General features: G+C 38.1%; 1 protein-coding gene across 2 annotated transcripts in view; it reads left to right on the top strand.

Annotated features, from left to right (window-relative positions):
- The window catches only part of Fbxo11 (F-box protein 11), a 78,895-nt gene that overhangs the window by 35,450 nt on the left and 18,515 nt on the right, over nt 1-24,930 (top strand). Inside the window, exons 2-11 of one of the 2 annotated variants that reach the window (XM_041630922.1) lie at nt 15,624-15,748; nt 15,867-15,948; nt 16,600-16,741; nt 19,412-19,541; nt 20,574-20,657; nt 20,895-21,027; nt 23,007-23,113; nt 23,196-23,307; nt 23,399-23,505; nt 23,583-23,720. In XM_041630922.1, the coding sequence (XP_041486856.1) occupies nt 15,624-15,748; nt 15,867-15,948; nt 16,600-16,741; nt 19,412-19,541; nt 20,574-20,657; nt 20,895-21,027; nt 23,007-23,113; nt 23,196-23,307; nt 23,399-23,505; nt 23,583-23,720 (1,160 nt within the window). Of the gene's footprint in view, nt 1-15,623; nt 15,749-15,866; nt 15,949-16,596; nt 16,742-19,411; nt 19,542-20,573; nt 20,658-20,894; nt 21,028-23,006; nt 23,114-23,195; nt 23,308-23,398; nt 23,506-23,582; nt 23,721-24,930 lie in introns of both variants that reach the window. The other variant, XM_041630921.1, reaches the window with a different exon arrangement.

The raw sequence follows: 24,930 nt of genomic DNA, 5'->3' as shown, positions 1-24,930 counted from the left end.
TAATTTAACAAGAGCTTGGTTTAGATTCTATTTTCTAGATTGAAACAGACTTGAATGAAGCACAAATCCTTGTATTTGGAACTGTTGAGTCTTTGGACTAATTGTTTTAGATTTGTTATATTATTAATTAGCAGTAATATATCTGGTACTATGATAATTGAAGCTAAAGGGGATTCAAAGAAAGATTTATATATTGTGCGTGTTTTGAGAGTTGGGCTTGAATTGTTATTCTTTGCCCCGTAGATTACATTACTCCACCTTGCTTAATCCCTTTAATAACACGGACTTCATGTTTTTACTCCTTGTTTTGTATCATTAATGGTGGAACTCCTTCAAAATTCAAGGTGTTTTGGATGTAAATTAAATTAAACTCAGTGTGTGAAACATAAATAATTAAACACAGCAAGTCTTATTTCTGATTTTCCACAGTTGTATCTTTGCTCTTGTCAATTTATCAACCTAGCATGCTGTTGGTTTTTCTCAAAGAACTGGATAATTGCCCACTGTAGATGAGCAGTCACCTGTTTTTGATTCTGCTAGCAGAAAAGAGTGTTGCTGTCTTACAACCCCCTCTTCCCTTCCAAAAAATAAAGAAATGCATAAGATTGGCTTGGGCTTACCTACCCTGAAATAGATATATATCTGCCATGGGAGACGGCTTTGTGAAATCAGTTCTAGTGGCTAGTCAACTATTTTTACAGAGTCTGCAGGTGACTGTTGTGGGAGTGGGGTGGGGGCATGTGCCCAGAGAGGACAGCTCTCTGAAGCTGCTTCTTCCGTGCTCCTTTTACATGGATCCCAGCTATCAAAACAAACTCACATCTCCAGGCCATTCATTGTTTATCTACTGAGGACCCCAAGGCTAAAGTTTGTTAATTGTGTTGGTTAGATTCCAAGGTGAAATGTTTAATTAAGGATAAAGATTGAAATCTTATATTCTTGCCATTTACTAGCCATCAATATGAAACAGTCAATTTTTAATGTCCTGGTTGTGATTTTTGGCAAGAGCTAACCAGTTGGAACAGTGGTGGGAGTTTTTAAGTTTCTTTGTACATGTGTGTGTATGCACAAATGCACGGGTGCCTGTGCTTGTGGAGGTCAGTTCTTCACCTTTATGTGGGTCTCAGGTCAAATTGAGATCTGAGTTGGCCAGGCTTGCACAACAAGTGCCTTTAGCTGGCTTAGCTCTCTGTCCACCCCAGAAAATTTTGTAATTATTTGAAATACAGTACTCAAATTCCATAACACTAAAAAACAGACGTAATAGAGACTTCTATGCAGCCTAACATAATTTTATACCCTATGTACTTTATTATTGGGAGAAAAACACAGTCTCCCATTAAGTGTCCATTTACTTAAAAAAATAGATGTAGATGTTTTGTTTTGTTGGTTTATTAGAAAAAAAGATATTCTGTACTGTTGGCGGACAGATGGGGAATTTGACAGACAGACAGTAAGGAAAGGGGAATCCCAACACTTAGGAGACAGGGAGGGTGTCTAATGAGGCCTCTTAAAACAGTACCCCATGAAACTTCAGTATTTTATTATTCTAATGTAGATTCTTCAGTTTTACCATGATGGGTCCTGGGCCCTACCTCCTGCCTTCGGTTTCAGTTAATTATGAATTCATTTATAGTAACCCAAAAGCAGTATTTTTAATGATATTTTGGCGCCATCTGCCGTTTCTTAATGTGATACTCTATTTACTTTGGTAAAACTTGTAAGTAGGAGGTTAAAATATATGTTCTTTGTTATTTTTGCCCATGTAAGCATAAAATTGAATTTAAAGCATGCTTTACCTGTCTAAATTTTTATATCACATCTGACATGACTATAGAAATATTTTTGTACTCTTGTCTCTGCTGGTTTTGCATGTTCAACCAGTGCCTTTTAAGTTCCTAAAGACTTTGCTTATGGAGTCTCAGTGACAAGGCTCCTTACCATTCATGTTTTTATGACTCTTCATGTCTCTGAACTCCTAGTTTTTCATCTTGTATAGGTTTGTTTCTTACCTGCAAAGTTCCACGGCTGTCCATTCAGATGAACACTCATTCCATAATTCTAAACTACATTTAGAAGATGTAGTTACTGTTTTGTTTTGTTTTAATAAGATTTTTTTTTCCCTTGGTTTTCCAAGACACGGTTTCTCTGTGTAGCCCTGGCTGTCCTGGAACCAGGCTGACCTTAAATTCAGAGATCCGACTGCCTCTGTGTTAAAGGCCTGTGCCACACCGCCTGACATACATTTACTTCTTAACATCTTTCCCCAAACCCCAAAACGGTTTTCTTTTTTACTTTTTAAAAATTGATTTTTTTTTTGTTTTATGTGTGTTCTGCTTTGGTTACAAGTATGTATACACACTAAGTGCATGCTTGATACCACAGAGATCAGAAGGGATCCCCTGGAACTGGAGTTACAGATGGTTGTTAACCACCATGTGAGCTCTGGGAATTGAACTCAGGTAGTCTGCAAGAGTAACAAGGACTCTTCTCTTAGCTGAGTCTCCAGACCTTTGAAACAGGGTTTTTATTGACCTCAAGCTAGCTTCCAACTCCAACAGTGTAACTGAGATTAGCCTTAACTCCTGATCATCCTTCCCTCTCTTCTGTGATAGCATATGCCTACTACAAATACAGCATCTTATATTTATAGTCTTTTGATCGTCTTACATGATCTAGTACTGTGTCTAGTGTAGCAATTTGTATATATGGGCATATTAAAGATTATTCTAGGTATGTCTTATCTTTCTCAACGGAGATGTCTTCATGTCTATATATGTGAGTATAGGTGCCTTCAAAGGCTAGTGGAATCTGATCCTCCTACAACTAGAAATATAGAGGTTTTGAGTAACTAGATGTGAAGGCTAGGAATGAACTCGGGTCCTCTTTTAACAGCAGTACACACCCTTAACTACTGTGCTTTTTTTCTGGATCCCTGTTTTCGTAATCTCTAGAAAGTAAATCTGCATGTATTATTAGATATATATAAACTTGGAACTTTGTTGTCCTAATTGAAAGACTTATGCATAAAGAGAGATGGCTCCAAATGGTAGTTTTTTTTCAGTAAAGTAGATCATATGGCCATTCAGAGCTCATCCAGTCATTTCTGTGTTACTTTTAGATGTTGTCTATTGAGTTCTGCTGTGATGATCGATCAACTTAATTCCCTTAAACCTTTCGGTTGATAGCTATAGATCCGTTCTTTAGTATAATGACATTCCCCATTCTTGCTTTTTATTGAAATACTGTCCTAGATGAGTTCTGTATTTGTACTGTATCTGTACTGGCTGGTTTGTGTTGAGGAAACGCCCCCAAGAGATCCAGCTGTAAGGTGTTTTCTCAATTAGTGGTCAGTTGGAGAAGGCCCAGTCCATGGTGGGTGATGCCATCCCTGGGCCAGGAGTTCTGGGTTCTCTAAGAAAGCAGGCTAAGCAAGCCATAGGAAGTAAGCCAATAAGCAGCACCCTCCATGCCCTTTACATCTGCTCCTGCTTCCAGGTTCCAACCCTGCTTGAGTTCTTGTCCTCACTATGATCTGAAAGTGTAAGCCAGATAAGCCCTTTCCAACTTGCTTTTTGGTTGTGGTGTTTCATTGCAGCAATAGAAACCATAACATGTATGATGAAGGTAAAGAATGTCTATATTGCCTTTAATCCCAGAACTTGGGAGGCAGAGAGAGGCAGGCAGATCTCTCTGAGTTCGAGACCAACCTGGTCTAAAGAGCAAGTTCCAGGACTGGCTTCATAGCTACTGAGAAACCCTCTCTTAAAAACCTCCCCCCCCCAAAAAAGAATGTCTATATTGGGAACTGCAGAAATGACTTCAGAGGTTAAGAGTTCCAACTACCCTTCCAAAGAACCTGGGTTCAATTCCCAGCATCCACATGGCAGTTCACAACTGTCTGTAACTCTAGTTCCCGGGGATCTGGTACCCTCACATGTAAATACATGCAGGTGAAACTCCAAGCCGGGCGGTGGTGGCGCATGCCTTTAATCCCAGCACTCGGGAGGCAGAGGCAGGCGGATCTCTGTGAGTTCGAGACCAGCCTGGTCCACAGAGCTAGTTCCAGGACAGGCTCCAAAGCCACAGAGAAACCCTGTCTCGAAAACCGAAAAACAAACAACAACAACAAAAAAATAAATACATCTTTAAAAAAAGAATGTCTATATTAGTAATGTGTGCAACTGTTTTAAATTTTCCAGTAATTTGTGTGTGTATTGAGTGTAGAAGTTGAATATATACTTGTGTTCACCTTATTATGAAACAGATAATGTAATACTTCTGTAACGCTAAATATGTACCAGAAGTAAATTTTCTTCTCCAGTGCATAGTATTACCCTATCCCTGGGCCACTAAAAAGGGATTCTTCCTAGTTGAGTTGATGGAGTGTGGTTTTGCCTGCATGTATGTTTTTGCACCACTTAAATGCCTGATGCCCTTAGAGGCCAGTAGAACTGTGAGATCCCGTGGGACCAAAGTTACAAACATTTATGAGTTGCTATGTGGGTACTAATAATTGAACCCAGGTACTTTGGAAAAGTAGCCTGTGCTTTGAATGTCTGAGCCATTGCTTCAACCCCCAATGAACTTTTTAAATACATGTGTTGCTTTTATCATTTTATCTGTTACTCTGGGGAAAAAAAAAAAACATTGTTTGATTCTTTTTCAAAAGATTGAGTGTCTACTGTTTCTCTTGGAGCTTCTCTCCTCCTCCTTCTGTAAGGTGGCTGGCTACATTATTTGCTGGATTCTGTCATCTTATTTCTGTATTTACTCTTTAGTTTGGCTGAAATAGATCTGCATGTCTGGAATATTTTTTTATTCTACCTCCCCTTGTGTTTGAGGGTTTAATGAAGAGTCATTACTTCCTTAGCGACCTACAATGAAGGCCATTATTTTGACATTCACTATGACAGTTGTCCTTTGTTGTATTTGTACTTTTATAATCGGAAAAAAAATAATCACACTAACTGGCAACATTGTTGACCTTTTTACAGCTTTACCAAATGCCTTATGTTGTTGGCTGTTTGTAAGGTTTTACAGCCTTACAAAATGACTACTGGAGTTAATAGAGACAGGGTTTGTTTTTGACCTGTAGTCAGCCCTTGGCATTTATGAATTTAACTCTGTAATTTTTGCTCTTTGAGACCTATCATGAGATGTATTTTGTAATCATTATTTTTGCTTTTCTAAATACTAGATAGGTAATATTAAAAAAAAAACTTTTACCTGGGATTTGAAATAATGTTTTATACATTTTGTAACTTTCGGTGTCCCATCACAGTTATGATGATAGCTAATGTTGAGATAATATCTTTACCAGGAACTATTATCAGTCATCACAATAAATACTAAGGTGGACAACCATGACACATACCCATTTATTTTAAATGTAAGGTTACTATTTGTGTGATGTGTAATGCGTGTGAGTAAGCAAGTGTATGCGAACAGTCAGGCCATCTTTCAGGAGTTCTTCTATCATGGGTTCTGGGCATTAAATTCAGGTTGTCAGCCTTGTACAGTAAGTGTGTCCACTTACTGAGCCTGGCTGGCTGGCCTACTTACTTATCTCCATTTTGTAGATGAACTGAGAATTAGTAAAGGAATTGAAATTTAAAAACGAGAAACTGAGGCCAGGGAGATTTCTCAGTTGGTTAAAATACTTTACGGTGTAATCATGAAGGCCTAAGTTCAGATCTTCAGGATCCATATAAATCAACTAGGCCCAGCATCATATATCTGTAGTTGTTGGGGAAGCAGAGACACGGGGACCCCAGGTCAGTGAGAGATACTGTTAAAAATTTTCTAAAAAATAATTTAAGCCGGGCGGTGGTGGCACACGCCTTTAATCCCAGCACTCGGGAGGCAGAGGCAGGCGGATCTCTGTGAGTTTGAGGCCAGCCTGGTCTACAAGAGCTAGTTCCAGGACAGGAACCAAAAAAAGCTACTGAGAAACCCTGTCTCGAAAAATCCAAATAATAACAATAATAATAATAATAATTTAAATAAGAGTAGAGAAACCATAACCATGTATCCTCTGTGTGTGTGTGTACACATGCACAGAAACTTTCTGAACAGAATGGGGCTAATAGTGAATTCTAAATAAAGGCCAGTCTTTCTAGAACTCTTTTATCTTTACGTTGTCCTGTACTGTCTCCAGTTAATATTGATATTCGTTTACTAAATGAAAATACCTAAGGAGCTACCTCTTTAGAAAATTATTCTTAAAAGGTGTGTGTTCCACTACTTTGTCTTTTTCTACAGGCCTCTAAAATACTACTAGGTAACAGGTGTACTTAGTGATATTTAGTACAAACAATATGCATTTGGATAGCAATAAAACCCCAGCTGGCCACGGACTGATCATCCTCCTGCCTTGGCCCTCTGAGGTTGAAGATTGGGGCCTTGTGCTACCATGACTAGGTCATACTGGTTTTTGTTTTTTGTTTTGTTTCATTTGTAGAAACATTACTAGACATTGTACTGCAGTTAACTATAATATGTGAAAAAAAGAACTGATTATGCCTCTTCCCCATTTGCTTTCCTTCTTCTAAATAAAGTAGTTGTTTTAGGTGACATTTCACAAAGCAGAGGTGATAAAATTATGTGTTCCACTTGTGTCCCTAAGGAGGACAAAAGGAGGAACTGGAGTTACAGATGTTTGTGAGCTGCAGTGTTGGTGCTGGGAACCAAATTTTGGGTCTACTGCAAGGACAGCAAGTACTCTTAACCGATGAGGCATCTCTCCAGCTTGAGGTTAAATATGTAGTGATTGTAAGAATAAAATAGGAGCCAGACAGATGGCTCAGCGGTTAAGAGCATTTGTTGCTCACGAAGAGGATCTGAATTCTGTTCCTAGCAACCACATCCTTCATAACCACCTGCACCTCTAATTTCAGGAGCTCTACCGCCCTTTTCTGACCTCAGTAGGTAGCACACTCACACATACACTTAATAAATCCTACAAATAATAAAATAAAGTAGCCTTATTCTCATTTTGCTCTTTGTGCTTGGCTGATCTAAGTTATTCTTTTTTTTTTAAGATTTATTTATTTATTATGTATACAACATTCTGCCTCGATGTATGCCCGCACTCCAGAGCAGGGCGCCAGATCTCAGTATAGATGGTTGTGAGCCACCATGTGGTTGCTGGGAATTGAACTCAGAACCTCTGGAAGAGCAGCCAGTGCTCTTAACCTCTGAGCCATCTCTCCAGCCCTGATCTAAGTTATTCTTTCTCCAGTAAATATAAACCAATAAAAGACATTTTTAGAAATCTTGAATTTCATATGAAAATAAGTGATAGACACAATAAACCTTTCCCCCTAAGCTTGTGTGCTAAGAGTGAGGGTCATTGTTAGTTTGGAGCGATGGTCATTCTGATGATATATTAGTCACATCAGCTTATACAGGTCTAGCCATGCTTTTAATTACTGTGTTAACTAGTTAATCTTGGGTTAAACTTGGAAATGATTAATATTATGCAAGTTGCTGGACATGGTGACTACATAGTGAGTTCCAGGCCAGCCTGGGCTACATAATGAAACATTGTCTCAAAACAACCTGAGAAATGTCACTAACTTTAAAAATAATTATTTTCTTGTTCAATAGAATAGGAATATATTTATGAAAATTGACAGGTAATAATGAAGATGCAAAATTGAATGAACAGCGTGAAAAGAGAAAACACCTTTTGAAAGAAAGAATTTTTAGATTTGCAAGATGGCTTGGCAGGTTAAAGTGCTTACCACAGAAGGAAGCCTCATAGTTTGAGCTTAGTCTGTGGAACCCACGGTAGAAGGGGGGAAACAATTCCCAAAAGTTTTCCTCTGACCCCCACACGTGGTGTGCATTCACATAGACACACACTAGTAAATAAAAATAAATTCAAGAAATTTTATGATGTTCCATTTTACAAGGAGAAGGGGCTGTTTTACACTCCTCTCCCTGAAAGCCTGAGAAAAATGTCCCGAGGAAACAGCTTGTTATGTGTAACAGGAAAGCTAAAATATTCCCAAAGAAATGTAAACTTGAATTAATAACTGTAAAAATTGAGAGATTTGATTTTTCAAGTTAAAGCTATGAAATTTAATCAGTTCTGGAACAGAGATTTCTTTCTAGACACTATCAATAATTTTGACCTAAACAAAAATAATAACACAAGTCCATTGAGCAAAAATACTCTATCATTTACAGTGCAGTTTTCTCTTGAATTGGATGGCACATTAAACATGAAGCATCACTGTTGTGCTCTATAAAAATGATGACGGGTAGTCTGTGCTTTCTGACCGCATGCATGCTGCAGTGTATTTTCAGATGACAGGAGCAGCTTCCCTTGTAGACCTCACTTGTCGCTCTGTAGATCTGGCTACTCTCTCCAGGGTTAGCTAGCACCATGCACGGCACAGCCATCCATTGACTCACTCACTCGGCAGTACTTGTTAGCCATGCAGTGTAGAACAAAAAGGTATGAATTTCTTCAGTAGAATTGAATCCTCATTGGGGTTTCTGATATTTATAATTAGCAAGAGAATAGCCAAAGTGTTTTTATCTTTTTTTTTTTTTTTGAAGAAGGAATTGGCTAATCCGTACAGTTATGTGATGGTGAAAATTTAACAAACATGTTTACACGTTTATATAAATAAATATATTACTACAGGGTATTATTTAGCATTGTATTAAATGGTTACATTTAGAAAATTTGTAATGTAAGTATAACCAGAGTCTGGTCACATTGTACACCAGGCCAAGACTTTCAAAAGCAGATTTAAAATACTTACTTTTGGATTCTCTGTCTTAAAATATCTCTGTTTTAAGTGAAGTATTTAAATTAAAGAATATTTAAAATAAGTGTTCTCTTTATTTCACTTTACTCATGGATATTTTTAGTTGGAAAAATTCTGTAGTGTTTCCTAGCTATGTTAGAAACAGTTGTCAAGTCAGTGCTTTGCACTGTAAGACTCAGAGCTGTTTCTAACACAGTTGTTACCAGCACAGACTGGACTGTTTGCAGGTTGCCCAGTGTCTCTGTAAGTAATGTGGAATATAGATAGTCTGTGTATAGGGGATAGCTTCTATATGTTAATTTCTATAAACTATTCTGCAAACCTTTGATATGGTCACAAATATATATATGAAAATCAAGGTGTTCTACCTAGCCTTAGACTGGATAGACACCAGATTATTATTTGCATCCTAACACATTTTCATTGCTACTTAATTATGAAGTTGTTAAATATTTACCTTTAAATTAAGCAACCCATTTATTTTCTAAAGATCTGCCTTTTCCTAGTGGTTTCAATTGATTGTGAAAATTCAAGAAAAAAATATAGGATTTGAAGAAAAGTCTGGAAATGTAAAAATAAATTTTGGTTATGTGTATATATATATAATATCTATGTGTAGCTTTCTGTTAAATTGCATATTAAGTTTTATTACTATTCTTGAGATTTATATATATATATATATATATATATATATATATATCGAAGTGGGGTGTTATATAGCGAATCCTAATTGAGTTACAGTATTTAGTAGCTGCAGTGGACCATTGGCTTTATATAGTTTTTCTTATTTATGTAATATATCATATTTTATCTGTTCTTGTGTGATAGGGAATATTTCTCTACAATTTTAGATGGGAACAAAAAATAATGTAAAAAAATTGTAAATTTGTAGGATAGAAAAGTTAAATCAGTTCCTATCTGTTCATTCTTCAGTAAAAATCATAGTTCTCATTAGTTGTGGAAATTAAGTAATTCTCTATTGAGAGTAACCAACATTTACTGAGTCTCTATAGGTACTGAGCTGAAACAGTGAAAAAAAGATATAAAAGAGGTCCCTTGCCTTCAGAGATTATAATTTTGTTAAAATGTTTCAGCTAAGGTAAAAATAATTAAGGCAATTGTCTTTATCACTGTTCTATTGCTGGGAAGAAAAATATCACTAAGGCAACTTTTTTGTTTCATGACAGGGTTTCTCTGTGTAGCCCTATCTCTCCTGGAACTCAATCTGTAGACCAGACTGGCCTTGAACTCAATGATCTGCCTGCCTCCTGAGCACGTGTGCCACCACACTTGGTTCCAAGGCAACTCTTATGAAAGAAAGCATAATTGGGGGCTTGCTTAATTCTAGCCCTTTATCATCATGGTGGGAAGCATGGGGTCAGGCAGATGTGATGCTGGAGAGCTACATGCTGATCTTCAAGCAGAGAGACACTGAGCCTGGCTTGGGTATTTGAAATCTCAAAGGCCACACCTCCTAATCCTTCTAATCCTGTCAAAGAGTCCCTCTCCCTAGTGAGTAAGCTGTCAAATATATGAGTCTGTGGTAGTCATCTTATTCAAACCACCATAGTCACAGTACTACAGTAAGGAAGATGTGGTACATACTCAAAGACAAATCATAGAGACAGTGACAACTAGAAAACGTCCTCCTTTGCTTCTTTTAAGTCTTAATGCTTGCTCTACTGATAAGAGAAAAAATTCCAGAGCAGATGGGTGGGTGATCACTTCAATAAAAAGATGAGGGGGTAAGTAGAGAGAGTTTGTGTAGAATAACAAAGTTGATACTGTATTTTGAGTCTTAATAACATTATTCTGAGCATGGCTAAACTAGGCTGATAGAAGTACCAGTCTAATGTATGCATATATTCCAAACATAGCAGAGTGACATCACAGAATTTTAGCTGAACCCTGAGGAAGGAGGAAGAGGAGTGGGTGCTGGGAATGAGAGAGCCCAAGCAGTGAGTAGGAAGGACATGGTGCTGCTGTAGTAGCCCTGGGCTTGTGTGTCCTGACTCTGCATGATATGAGACCTGTGAGGATGACTCAGTGGTTAAGCATACTTGTTGCACTTGAAGAGAACCTGGGTTCAATTCTAAGCTCACAGCCATCTCCTGTTCCAGGGTATCCAAAGCCCTTCTCTGACTTCCACAGGTACCAGACATGCATATAGTACAAACACATTTATACAAGCAAAACATTCATTCACATAAAAAAATAAATAAATGTTTTGGGGGGAGCTGGAAAGATGGATGGCTCAGTGATTAAGAGCACTGACAGCTCTTGCAGAGGTCCTGAGTTCAATTCTCAGCAACTACATGGTGGCTCACAACCACCTGTAATGAGATCTGGTGCCCTCTTATGTGCAGAAGTACATGCAGACAGAACATTGTATACATAATAAATAAGTAAATCTTTATAAAAAGACGCTTTACATATTTAAAAATGATTAAAGATGTTCAAAACAAATGTTTTTAAAGTGTGACATTGTAACTTTTTAAAACAGCTTGCAGAGACTTAGAAATTGAAAACATTGACAACATTCCTTATTGTTTGTAGTGACTAGAAAAAGACCTACTGGTCAGACACAAACAAATTCAATGATAGAGAAATCTTAAAGATAGTATAAAACGTTTATAAAGTAATTAGGGGCAAGATGGTAAAGGACTTGGTGCACAAGCCTAATTTGAGTTCAGTCCTAGGACTCGTGGTAGAAGGGATAGCTCTGAAAGTTAAACTAAAAATGAATGTTTTAATAGATTAAAGAAGGGAATAAAGCAGCTGGGCAGTGGTGATGAACGCCTTTAATCCCAGCACAGGAGGCAAAAGCAGACAGATCTCTGTGAGTTCGAGGCCAGCCTGATCTACAAGAACTAGTTTCAGGACAGGCTCCAAAGCTATAGAGAAATCCTGTCTCAAAAAACCAACAAAGGAAAACAAAGGGGGGGGGGTGGATAAAGCATGAAATTTTAACAAACAAACGTGAAAAAGTGAGTCAAATCAACTTTCAAAAATTAAGGTTGGTAGTGCATGGCTTTAAACCGCAGGGAAAAGCAGGTGGGATGGTCATTCCAAGTTTGAGGCCAACCAGGTCTACATCACTAATTCCAAGGATATATGGCTATATAACACAACCCTGTCTCAGAAAGGGTGGTGGTAGTGCCTAAGATGATACTTAGGATACTTTATGAAAAGAATAAAAAGAGCTATTACATAATGATACATTGAGTAATTTTCCAGGAATTAATAATCTTGATCTGTAGCCACTTAACATATTGAAGTATATAGGCTTATAGGTTAAATAGATTACCTAGAGACACGGTGGGAGATTTTAGCCTATTTCTTTCTGAAGCTAGTAGATAACCATACTAACCCAACTCACAATAAAGGACAGATACTGGAATTGAACCATATTAAAATGGAGTTAAAAGAACACTTTCTCTGCTGGGCAGTGGTGGTGCACGCCTTCCAGCACTCAGGAGGCAGAGGCCTGTGAGTTCCAGGAGAGCCAGGGCTATACAGAGAAACCCCATCTTGAAAAAAAACATAAGCAAAAATAACAAAAAGAATACATTTTGTTATATATCCTAGAGAAGCCTCAAACTCTTGGTCCTCCAGCCTTAGCCTCCTGCATGCTGAGGTAATGAGCATGTGCCCAATACCCGGTTAAAAACAATGTTTAAATGAAATATTAACAGCTAAACTCCCTGCTCATTTTGCTGCTATGCCTTGGGCTTCTTTCTTGAGGGAATAGAAAGTCTGGTTTCTCTTTTAGTTATACTAAGGATGATTGATTTTTCAATTGCTGAATTTATTAATTCATTAGGAAATTGCAAAGCAGTGATTCTGCAGTTTTATTATTTTCTTCTGAAGTGTGTGTCTGTAGGGGAGACATTTTTTGTCTATTGGCCATCTGTGATGGTTCAGTTTAAGCCAGGAAAAATATTTTTTACTTTATGAGTTTGAGTATTTTGTCTGTCTGTATGTCTTACACCACATGCATGCCTAGTGCCTGAAAAGGCCAGAAGGTGCCAGATTACCTGGAACTGGAGTTGTGAACACCTACCAGTGTAGGTGCTAGAAATTGAACCTCGGTCATCTGGAAGAGCAACCAGTACTCTTAACCACTGAACCATCTCTCAAGTCATTTCTTTTCTTTAGCCAATAAGAGCCTCTTCAAGCTAACTCCCTGTCCTGTAGAGTGTGTGTGTGTGTGTGTGTGTGTGTGTGTGTGTGTGTGTGTCCCTGAACCACAAACAAGTTCCATGTGTAGATACATGTACAGAGTTTTTGTTTGGTTGTATTCTTCAGTTGTTTCGTCTTAGTTTAGTAGTTTGGGCCTTGTACATAATGGGCACTGTACGTTCTTCAGCCCTGATTGTTTGTTGTTTTGTTTTGGGTATTTTGTCAGGCCTGACTGTATCCCTGTCTGTCTTGGAACTCATTGTTTATACCAGGCTGGCCTTGAACTCACAGAGATCCAACTGCCTCTGCCACCCGAGTGCTAGCAGCCCTAATTTGTATGCCACCCTGTATATTGGATGTAGTGCTTCATCACACTGTATCTATAGACTTGCTTCATATGTTGTAACAGCTTCACAGTAATCCATTGTGAGCTATCTGACAGTGAACATTTTGGCTGCTGTCTTGTAGGACAGCTACTGTGACAAATGTCTTGATACATCTATTGCTTTGCCGCTTGTGTGACAACAGCTGCAAAAGCAGCTGTCAGAAGAGCTTGCCACACTGCCTTCTGAAAGCAATGAACAGTCTTTCCTCTTGTCTTTGGTTCTAAAATGTAAACTGTCTTTTGTACCTTTGGTAATGTGGTACATAAAATCAGCTGGAAGGTGGCAGAGCAGGTGGATCTCTGAGTTCAAGGCCAGCCTGAACTACACAGAGAAGCCCTGTCTCAAAAAACCAGTGTGTGTGTGTGTGTGTGTGTGTGTGTGTGTGTGTGATTATACACATTTATTTATCTCACTGTTTTTATTTGTATTTCCTTAATTTAGAACTGCCTGTCCACATCTTATTTACCACTAGAACCTGTTGATCATGTATTGGTTTGTGAACAAATTGTCCTTTGTAACGTATTGCAGTCTTCTTTTTCTGTCTTTCTTCTTTTGGCTTGTTTGTAAAATTTGTAAGTTTTTTTTTTTAATCGAAACTTAGAGAATTAGCTAGAGAGTATTCAGTCCTTTAAAGGTTAAATCACCTTTTTACATCCTACTTTGTGAGTATATGTCTCCTACAAACAAGACTTTGTCCTAAAGAACCATGAAGTTAAACACATCCTACTTTCTAGTCTCTAGGTTTCCAAGTCTCACTAATTGGTGATGTGGGAGGGAAGTAGCATTCTTCCCTCAAGAAGCACATGTTGTTCTTAGTTGCCCTGTCTCTTTGAGTCCTACAGAACAACTTTTCTGTTGTGTTTTGACAGAAACCATTTTACTTCATAGAACAAATTTGGGCTTGTTTGATTCTTCATAATTCTCCTTATGCATCTTTATCAGGGATTTCATAGAAATTCTATTACGCTATCGGGTTTTCAGTTTCAGTTGTTTGTCTTATTAATGATAACTTTGAGCTCTTAACACAGTTGACATTTATACTGTTTCACTTCATAATCTCTGGGTAAATAACTTTTAAGTACCGTACTTGTTATATTTTTCAGCATGTTTATATCATCGTTAATTTATGGATTATACATTTGCTTTGGTTTCTTTTGATGCTCCAGCATAATTTTGCCTTTTCAAGTTCACTTCTACCTCATTTTATATGACCTCATCACTTTTTGAGTAGTTTCTGCCACAAGCTATTCTCGGCTTATTTTATACTTTTCCTGCCCCAGCCCTGGGATCTACCATTTTTTTTCCAATGAGTATGAAAATTTACTTTTATAAAAAATGTTATTCAGAAGCAAGATCCAACTATTAGTCATGCTCATTACTTTGGGAAGCTTTGCATTCTTAGATGTGGAGAGAGCTAAGGATGATAAGCACATTTTCCATGCACATCTAAATATTTACATCTGTATTTCTATATTCTGTGGTTGAAAATCATGAGTGCACACTTTATACCTTTAATTCCAGCTTATCCATGCTTTGTGTTTTTATATTTACAGCTGTTTTCTTTAACAGAAATATGGCTTTCATTATCCTGTGTACTTATTTGATCATTGTATCACTCTGTTGTTACTTGTACTCCCGTCTCTGCCATCACCTCCGCTGCATGATTCTTCCCTTCTTTTCGGTCTCCCTCAGCCTTTGCCTTCCCCTCCCTGAGGCAGATTTCTTCCACACTTTGGATCTCTAGGACCAGACCTCAGCGCACCTTTCTACCCATTGGTATCTAGTACACAATACTGATGGCAGAAGTGACGCCTCCTCTGCTCTGCTCTGCTCTGCTCTGCTCTGCTCTGCTCTGCTCTGCAGTGGTGCTCCTTGTCAGTCTGCTCCCCTCACCTCCCTGTTCCATCCTCTTCTCTCCTTAACTAGGTATCTCTTCACTTTTCTAATGTCTTCCAAGCTTTTTGTTTTGTTTTGGTTTTTTGAGACAGGGTTTCTCTGTGTAGCTCTGGAGCCTGTCCTGAAACTCAATCTGTAGACCAGGCTGACTTTGAACTCTCAGAAATTTGCCTCCCGAGTGCTGTCATTAAAGGCATGCACCACCACTGCCCAGCATGCCTTCCAAGCTTTATAAGACTTCTAACATCTGCCAGGTAGTCAGTCATTCAAATGGCTGGAATTCCATATAAAAATTCTGTTTGTTCCTATCTCTTGCCAAATTTGAAATTTTTATTTAGAAAGTTGAATATCATTTTTCTTTTATCTCTTACAGATGATGTTCCTGCAGATATGGTTGCAGAAGAATCAGGTCCTGGTGCACAAAATAGTCCATACCAACTTCGTAGAAAAACTCTTTTGCCAAAAAGAACAGCGTGTCCTACAAAGAACAGTATGGAGGTCAGCTAGTTAAAATTGTTTTTGTAATGAAAGAATTGTGGGCGAGGGGACACAGTTTTGAGAGGTAATTATATACTATAGAAATACTTGATTGATAATTTTTTTTCTGGTTCTGAAGGGTGCCTCAACTTCAACTACAGAAAACTTTGGTCATCGAGCAAAGCGTGCAAGAGTGTCTGGGAAGTCACAAGACCTATCAGGTATTTTGAATGGGAAGCTAAGGAGTAAGAAGAAATGAGTTCTTCAAAGCCATCCTGGTCTACATAGAGATTTCCAGGACAGCCAGGGCTACATAAAACACCCTGTCTCAAGTAATGAATAAATAACTAAATAAATATTTGATGCCAAAAGTTTTTAATTAAGTATCTGATTATGTTAGGAGTAGTTATTACTAAAAAAATATTTCCCTCCTTTTTTAAAGATTTATTTTTAATTATGGATGTGTGTGTTTCTGTGGGGAGGGTATTACAATTGCCTGATAGGCTAAAAGGTAAGAACAGTACCAGCTTTTTTTTTTTTAAGCCAGGCCAAGTAGTATGACCAGAAACCCCAGCTACTTGGGAGGCTAATGTGGATATGTGCAGGGTTAGAGGGTTGGGAAATTAAGTGCCTGACTAAGTTAGTGAGTTCAGGGCCAGCCTAGGAAACTTTGCAAGACTGCCTTAAACATAAAGCAAACAAAAGCCATTGTGTGTGTATGTTGGTGTATACACATATATGTAAGATAAAAGGAAAATATTAGTCATCAAAAAATACTAGCTGCTTGCTAGATAAAATAACATTAGTTAATGAGGAAGTCATTGTTTGATAAATGAATTGTTTACATTTTGTTTGTAATCTCTTTTTAGCAGCACCCGCCGAACAGTATCTTCAGGAGAAACTGCCAGATGAAGTAGTTTTAAAAATCTTCTCTTATTTACTGGAACAGGATCTTTGTAGAGCTGCTTGTGTGTGTAAACGCTTCAGTGAACTTGCTAATGATCCAATTTTGTGGTAAGTAAAAACTTCCTTGTTATCTTGAAATATAGTATGGGATATACAAATGCCAAATGTAGGGAAGTAAGTGTTAACAGCTAAGTAGTTAAAAGAAAATTAAAATGTTTATAAATTCTAACCAGGTGGTGGTGGTGCACGCTTGTAATCCCAGCACTTGGGAGGCAGAGGCAGGTGGATCTTAGTGAGTTTGAGGTTAGTCTGATCTACAAAGCAAGTTACAGGACAGCCAGGACAAGACTGTTAGACAGAGAAACTCTTGTCTCAGGGCAGGGGGTGGGGGGGGACAAACAAACAAAAAAAACTTTACCTGATTATCATAAATGTGGAGGACTAGTCAGTCCAAAAAGTATTTATAAAGCAATGAATGAAATTGTTTCTGCTATTTGCAGGTTGATAGCAGTTGAGTGATTTGGGAGGAGATGTTTTATTTTTGGACTCAGGTGGGGTGTTAAAGACAGAGTCTTGTGTAGCTGAGACTGCCCTTGAACTCCAGATCCCGCTGTCTCAGCCTGGGGTGCGAATATATGCCCCCACGCCCAAATCCTTTCAGTTCTACATTTTTAAATGAAGCAGAGTTGAGGTGTAATAAAAATATTTCGATGTAGACTTCAGTACCAGGGTCAAGAAAAAGATGCTCAAAGATCCACCTGCCTCTGCCTTCTGAGTGCTGGAATTTTAAAGGCGTGCACTACAACCATCTGGCCAACCTGGTGTACAGAGCAAGTTCCAGGACCTGTCCAAAAAAAGAAAAAAAAAAAAAAAGAAAAGGAGAGATACTCAGAATAAAGTAGGTCAACCAGGAGCAGGGGCGTGGGTTTCTTAAAGAGTCACAAAGATATGCCCAGGTTGGTACAGGCTCCACAAGATTTGAGAGCAGGGCTAGTTGGACTGGTGACACATACCTTTAATCCCAGTCCCAGCAGAGCAGAAGCAGCAGAGTTCAAGACCAGTTTGGTCTACAAATAGAATTCCAGGCCAGCCTGGGCTATATTTGAGACCTTGTCTCAAAAACAAACAAAAAAATAAGCTGGGCAGTGGTGGTACACGCTTTCAATCCCAGCACTCAAGAGGCAGAGACAGGCAGATCTCTGAGTTCGAGGCCAGCCTGGTCTATAGAGTGAGTTCCAGGACAGCCAGGACTACACAGGGAAACTGTCCCATCCCCCTCAAAAGAGAGAGAGAGAGAGAGAGAGAGAGAGAGAGAGAGAAATCATCCAAGTATAATTTGAAAATAGTTCCTTAAATCTAGTAGCTCAGTGAGTATATGTGTTATACACACCTGAAAAAGAAAAATAGCTACATTCATAAACTTGAAATACACATTCCCTTGGCCCAGTCATTGTATTTATGAAAATGTTTTCACTATTTGCAGTTTTTCATAACAACGTGTAGTTAATGAGTAGGAAACTAGAGACCCTCTCCTTCCAGCAGTAAGGCACGAGGTGAGGACTGGCACTCTTAGAGGATACAGTGTACATACAGAGCTCATGCAAGGAAGCCACACAAACACCTCTTTTACAAAAAGAAATGAGTGAACTGTATGTCACTTAGATTGAGATAAATCAGCTAACGGTGACTTTTACTTTAAAAATGGTTGGTTTTTGAGCCAGGTGTGGTGCACCCCTGTAATCTTCGCACTTGGGTGGTAGAGGCAAGAGACTCAGTTTCCCAGCTACATAGGGAGGTTACATGAGACCTTGTCCAAAAGAGAGGGAGGGAGGGAAGGAAAGAAAGAACATGAAACAAAAGGTGAATGGAGCAGAGTGAGGATGGCTACCCTGAACTGTTGAGACGGCTCAGAAGTGAAAAGACAGCACCACCAAGCCTCACAGCCTGCATTTGATCTCTGGAACCCACATGGTAGACGGAGGGAAATGGCTCCCAAAAGTTGGCTCTGACCTTCACATGTATTTACATGACTTGTACATACTCCCTCCAACCCGCACAGAGTTAAATAAAATTTATAAGACATTTTTAAAAGATTTTGAATAATCAAAGTAAATGAATGATCTATAAATAAAAAAAAGACTAGAAGGAAAATATGTCAAACTATAACAAATGCATTGAAGCTTGTGTTTAGTCTTTTATGCTTGTGTTTTATGGAGTAAGAGAAGGAGAGAGTGCGTAGGCAGGAACTTCTTGGTGTTTTGTAGCCCTGGCTGTCCTGGAACTAGCTTTATAGACTAGGCTGGCCTCAAACTCACAGAGATCCGCCTGCCTCTGCCTCCTTAGTGCTGGGATTACAGGCATGTGCCACCACTGCCCGCTTTTGAAAATTAATAATTTTTTAAAATACATTTTGTCAGCCAGGTGTAGTAGCACACATGCCTTAAATCTCAGCACTTGGGAGACAGAGGCAGGTAGATTGTTAGTCTAAGGCCAACCTGGTCTACAGGAAAAAGAAGGTATTTTGTTTGCACAGTGGTACATGTCTGTGGTCCCAGCTATTCAGAAGGGTAAGGCAGGAGGCTCCCTTGAGCCCAGGAGTTTGAAGCCGACCTGGACAGCACCACCAATACCATCTCAGGAACTAATCAGTTAATTAATTTTTATATTTTGATATTTATCTGTTCTTACTGAAATTTTGATCATTCAGATAATATGTTAAATATTTTAGTAATCTAGAGTATTTTATAAGGAAATCTTTAATTCCTTTTTTTCCGTCAGGAAACGATTATATATGGAAGTATTTGAATATACTCGCCCTATGATGCATCCTGAACCTGGTAAATTCTATCAGATTAATCCAGAAGAATATGAACATCCAAATCCATGGAAAGAGAGTTTTCAGCAGTTGGTATGAAATACAGAAAATACAGATTTATATTACGTATCTGTAAATACATTTCTTTATAAAAAATAAATAGATCTGGAGCTAGAGAGATGGCTCAGGGGTTAGAGCGTGTATTACTCTTCTAAAGGACCTGAGTTTGGATCCCAGTACCCACATAGGCAACTCATAGCTTCCGGTAGCTCCAGCGCCAGCGGATCCAATGCCCTCTTCTGGACTACTTGGCCAATTGCACTCACACATACCCACACACAACTATACATAATGTAAAGCTTTTAATTAAATACATAAATGTATCCAAGAGTAGATTGTAATCCCAGTGCTCAGGGTGCTAAGACAGGAAGATCCTAAGTTGAAGGCCAGCCTCTGTCTGATAGTAAGACTGCTAGAAGGAAGAAAATGTAAATAGCAGGAACCATCAGTAGCATGGATGGTTATGATTCCAATGGATCTGTTTAAATTTGTACATAGATTAGTAGGTTTTAGTCATTTTAAAATTTTACATATGCCTTACTTTTCTTGTTTTTTAAATGAGGTCTCACTATGTAGTTCTGGCTGGCCTAGAACTCTCACACCTGTCTCTACCTCCATTTGTGATGGATTAAAGGCATACACTACATCCTTCATATTTTAATTTTCTTGTCCATTTTTAGTGATTCTCAGCTAGGCACGATTGCTTTCTCAAATGTCAGGGAACATTTGGTGGACTTGAGACACTTTGTCAAAGCAGAAGAGGGCACTTATCTTTAGTATCAAGTTTGGTAGAGGCCACGGATGTTACTGAATAGCCTCTGCTTCATAGGTCAGCTTCCATCTCAAAGAACTGTCTAGTCCAAAGTAATAGTAGTGGGGAAATGGAAAGTCTGCCTATCTTACTAGATAGCAGTGAACAGATTCTTTATTGTACTGTATGACTAAAAATTAGTTGGGATAGTTGAGAATTGTTTCATATTTAATAAACATTACACTGGTATATTAACTTCAAACACTGTGTTTCTATGATAGTAGACAATGTCTGTCTTGTTTTTGACATCTTAGTATAAAGGTGCACATGTAAAGCCGGGATTTGCTGAGCATTTCTATAGTAACCCTGCGAGATACAAAGGAAGAGAAAATATGTTGGTATGTTTGTTTTTATTTTTTAATTGGCAAATGGGATTTTGTTACAGCATTTTCAAATAGAATGTATTTCTGTTGACCTCCCCCTTGTCTCTCTTTCCATTATCATATGACATATGTTCTATACTACTGTGAGCATGCCTAGTCCTGTCTCATTTGTATTTTTATGACTTTACATGATAACTTTCTGTTCTGAACGATAGTAACTGTTCTGTACTGATACTTTTATTTTTTTTCTAGTATTATGATACTATTGAAGATGCCCTTGGTGGAGTACAGGAAGCACATTTTGATGGGCTTATCTTTGTTCATTCTGGGATATATACTGATGAATGGATATATATTGAATCTCCAATCACTATGATTGGTGCAGGTATTTTGAAACTCATTATTTTTAGAATTTTGGCATTTTGTAATATTATTTATTTTACGTATTGGTGCTTTTTTAGTGCTAGTGACTTAAAATCCAGTTGAACTTTGTTAATACCTTAGTGGTAGGAAAGCCCAGCAGTGGAGATCCTTTAATCCTTTATATGTGAGGAAAACGAAAGCAGGGAAGGTTAGAGTTACAGATGATGGTGTGTTTTGATGTCACTCGTGTAGTTCCCTCAGTTACTCATTGAAAGAGAAAACATGGTCATGTGATTTTTCCCTTTGAAAACAAACATGCTGGTTTGTTTGTTTTGTTTTGTTTTTTTTTTTTTCTACTGGGCTCAAACTCACTCTACAAGTGCCTACCTCTGAGCTACCTCCCTAACGTTAATGCTTATGTTTTTATTGCTGTGCCATTTTGTCTTTTTAGATATGCTTTATTTTCTGTGTTCTTGTATGTATGTATATATGTGCACCACATGCATGCCTGGTGCCTACAGAGGTCAGAAGAGGCCATCAGATCCTCTGGAGCTAGAGATAGAAATGGTTCTGAGCCTTCACATGGGTACTGGGACCTGGACCCAAGTCCTCTGCAAGGGCTTTTAACCTCTGAGCTTCTATCTCTAGCCCCCACTGCTGTGTTTTTAAAGAAACAAATTATAGCTTTTATGCTTTTTGTACTAGTCAAGTTTCTAACACTAAATGTAATAAAGTATTTATTTAAAATACTAATGAGTTATTTCAAGATTTGACTTTCTCTTTTGAGAATACAGCTGCTAAAACCTAACTTTAAGTTAGCTAATACTATTACTAATGAAATTTACATTTACTGCCTCTCTGCTTCCCTCCCTAGCTCTACCTTAAAGGGGGAGGGTTGAGAGTTTAATGTTTGTCTAGAATGTGTGGAGGACCTGTTTAAGTCCTGGCTTTTTTTTTTTTTTTTTTTTTTTTTTTTTTTTGGTTTTTCGAGACAGGGTTTCTCTGTAGGTTTTGGTGCCTGTCCTGGAACTAGCTCTGTAGACCAGGCTAACCTCGAACTCCCAGAGATCCGCCTACCTCTCTGCCTCCCGAGTGCTGGGATTAAAGGCGTGCGCCACCACCACGGGGCCCTGTTTAAGTCCTAACAGCACCACTGCCCTAAAAAAGAGAGAAAACTGTATCTTGTAACAGTTGAGGTTCCCACTGAAAATTAATTGAAATAAAGAGATCTTTTCTCTCCCTGGGCTGCTGTTGCTGCTGGTGGTGGTGGCTGGTTATTTCTTAATATTTGCTGCATTTGATATTTATATTCTTTATAGTTTTTGTTTGTTTGTTTGGTTTTGGTTTTTGGAGATAGGGTTTCTCTGTAGCTTTGGAGCCTGTCCTGGAACTAAATCTTGTAGACCAGGCTGACCTTGAACTCAGAGATGCCTCTGCCCCCTCTTAGTGTTGGGATTAAAAGGTGTGAGCCGCCACTGCCCGGTTTATAGTTGAATTTTACTAAAAGTATTACTTACTATATGTGAGTTTGGGTGTAGGGTTGATCAAACAATATCTCCAATAGATATGATCATTTGTCATAAATACTAATGAAGCATAGTTAACTAAAAAAGATCAATATTAGTCCTGCTGTTTAATATTGATATCTTTTTAATTTATGTATTCATATGTGTGTGTTTGAGTATGGGCATGTGTGAATGGAATCCAGAAGAGAGGGCCAGATCCCTGGAGCTAGAGACACAGACAGTTGTGAGCCACCTGGTGTGGGAGCTGGGAATTGAACTTAGGTCCTCTAGAAGAGCAGGAAGTACTCTTAACCACTGAGCTATTTCTCCAGTCCAATACTAACTAGTGTTTTTTACACTCCCTTCTATGGTGATGTAGGCTTGTCCCCAGGCTATCCTGAGTCAGTACTACTCTTGGGGGAGGAGGGTGGTCTCTGCACAAATACTGCACTGGTTGAATAGAATAAAGCTGATGCTTCAAATGTCTTCCCTACAGCACCTGGGAAAGTGGCAGACAAAGTTATCATTGAAAACACTAGAGATTCAACTTTTGTTTTTATGGAAGGTTCTGAAGATGCTTATGTTGGCTATATGACCATACGAGTAAGAAATTTTTAATTTCAAAATATTTTTTTAATTAGGTAATGCGATGACTGTTATTTTAAATACAATTTCTACTTTTCAGTTCAACCCTGATGACAAATCTGCCCAGCATCATAATGCCCACCACTGCTTAGAGATTACAGTGAACTGTAGCCCTATTATTGATCACTGTATCATCCGAAGTACATGTACAGGTTCGTGTTTCCTTTATGTTTTCTATAAAATAGAGCCACTATATTGTTCTCAATGGGTTTTTTTAATGAATAAATCATTTTTTTTTTATAGTTGGTTCTGCAGTGTGTGTTAGTGGTCAAGGAGCATGTCCCACCATCAAGCATTGTAACATCAGTGACTGTGAGAATGTCGGGCTTTATATAACAGATCATGCACAGGTATTTCTGTGGTTCTAGCTTTCTTTTAAATTAATTTTTTTTTAAATCGCACTAATGTTTGTTTCTCATTGTTGTAGGGAATATATGAAGATAATGAAATTTCTAATAATGCATTAGCTGGGATATGGGTTAAAAATCATGGAAATCCAATTATTAGACGGAATCACATTCATCACGGACGTGATGTTGGTGTGTTCACATTTGATCATGGCATGGTAAGATTTTTTTATTAAGATAAAAGCTGGCTGCCAATTAATATTTCATACTTCAGCATTATTTTTTTTATCATCTGAGTTGAAGAATACCATTGTATTTTTAAAGTCATACAATATTCATTCTATAAATTCATGTGCCTAAATCATCATGCCCAGAAAAATACGTTTATGGTAGAACCCATCAAGAGTTGATGTGATCTTTGAAGTTTAATCCAGCAGTTAGTTAGTTCTCAAGTCTGAATATATATAAAATCACATGGAAACCTATGGAGTTTTTGGTTGTTGTTGAAGGGAGTGTGTGTGATGCCCACATGATGTACAGTAAGGATTTCCAAAAATGAGACCAAAGAATAGTGTTTTAACCAGTACCATAATGAGTCTAAGACAGTTTGTCTGTAATGTGTTTGCTTTGGAAACAATAGTCTCAATTGGTTTAGGGGTTTTTTTTTTTTTATTTGTTTGTTTATTTGGTAGGGAACAGTGTTGAGGGTCAAACCCAGGACAAGGGGAATAGTAGGCAAATGTTTCTACCCAGCCTCCCATTGTTAATTTTTAACTTTCATAAATTCAAAGCCAATATAAATAATAAGATACTAATTCTAAAACAGGCAGAAATTATTGAGCATCTAAATTTGGCTCTTGGGGCTGGAGAGATGGCTCAGCGGTTAAGAGCACTGACTGCTCTTCCAGAGGACCCGGGTTCGATTCCCAGCACCCACATGGCAGCTCACAACTGTCTGAAAATGCAGTTCCATGAGATCTGACACCTTCACACCAACGAACATAATAAAGTTAAATAAATAAAAAGTTAAAAAAAATAAAAAAAAATAAATAAATAAATAAATTTGGCTCTTTATTTTACACAATTTTCTAGACTTGACTTTTAAGTTCTCTGAAGTCATTATTCCAAAATAGTGTTAGTAGCATACTGGTGTAGGGCTCATGTCTGAAGTCTGAAAACTCTAGAAGCAGGAAGATTGTCACAAGTTTAAAACAAGCCTGGGCTGGATAGCAGGCTCGAAGCAGATCAAGGCTGCAGAGTAAGACTCTGTTTCAATAGACAACAACAACAACAGCAAAAGTAGTATTCAGGAGGCAGAAGCAGACAGATCTCTGTGAGTTTGAGGGCAGCCTGGTCTACAAAGTTGAGTTCCAGGACAACTAGAACTGTTATGCAGAGAAACCCTGTCTCGAAAAAACAAAAGTAGTA

Source organism: Microtus oregoni, unplaced genomic scaffold (genome assembly GCF_018167655.1).
Source record: "Microtus oregoni isolate MIOR12 unplaced genomic scaffold, Mior012 000036F_ref0000092, whole genome shotgun sequence".
In the NCBI taxonomy this organism is placed as follows: Eukaryota; Metazoa; Chordata; class Mammalia; order Rodentia; family Cricetidae; genus Microtus; species Microtus oregoni.
Note: the sequence above shows the minus strand (reverse complement) of the source record. Positions and strands in the feature narration are given on the sequence as shown.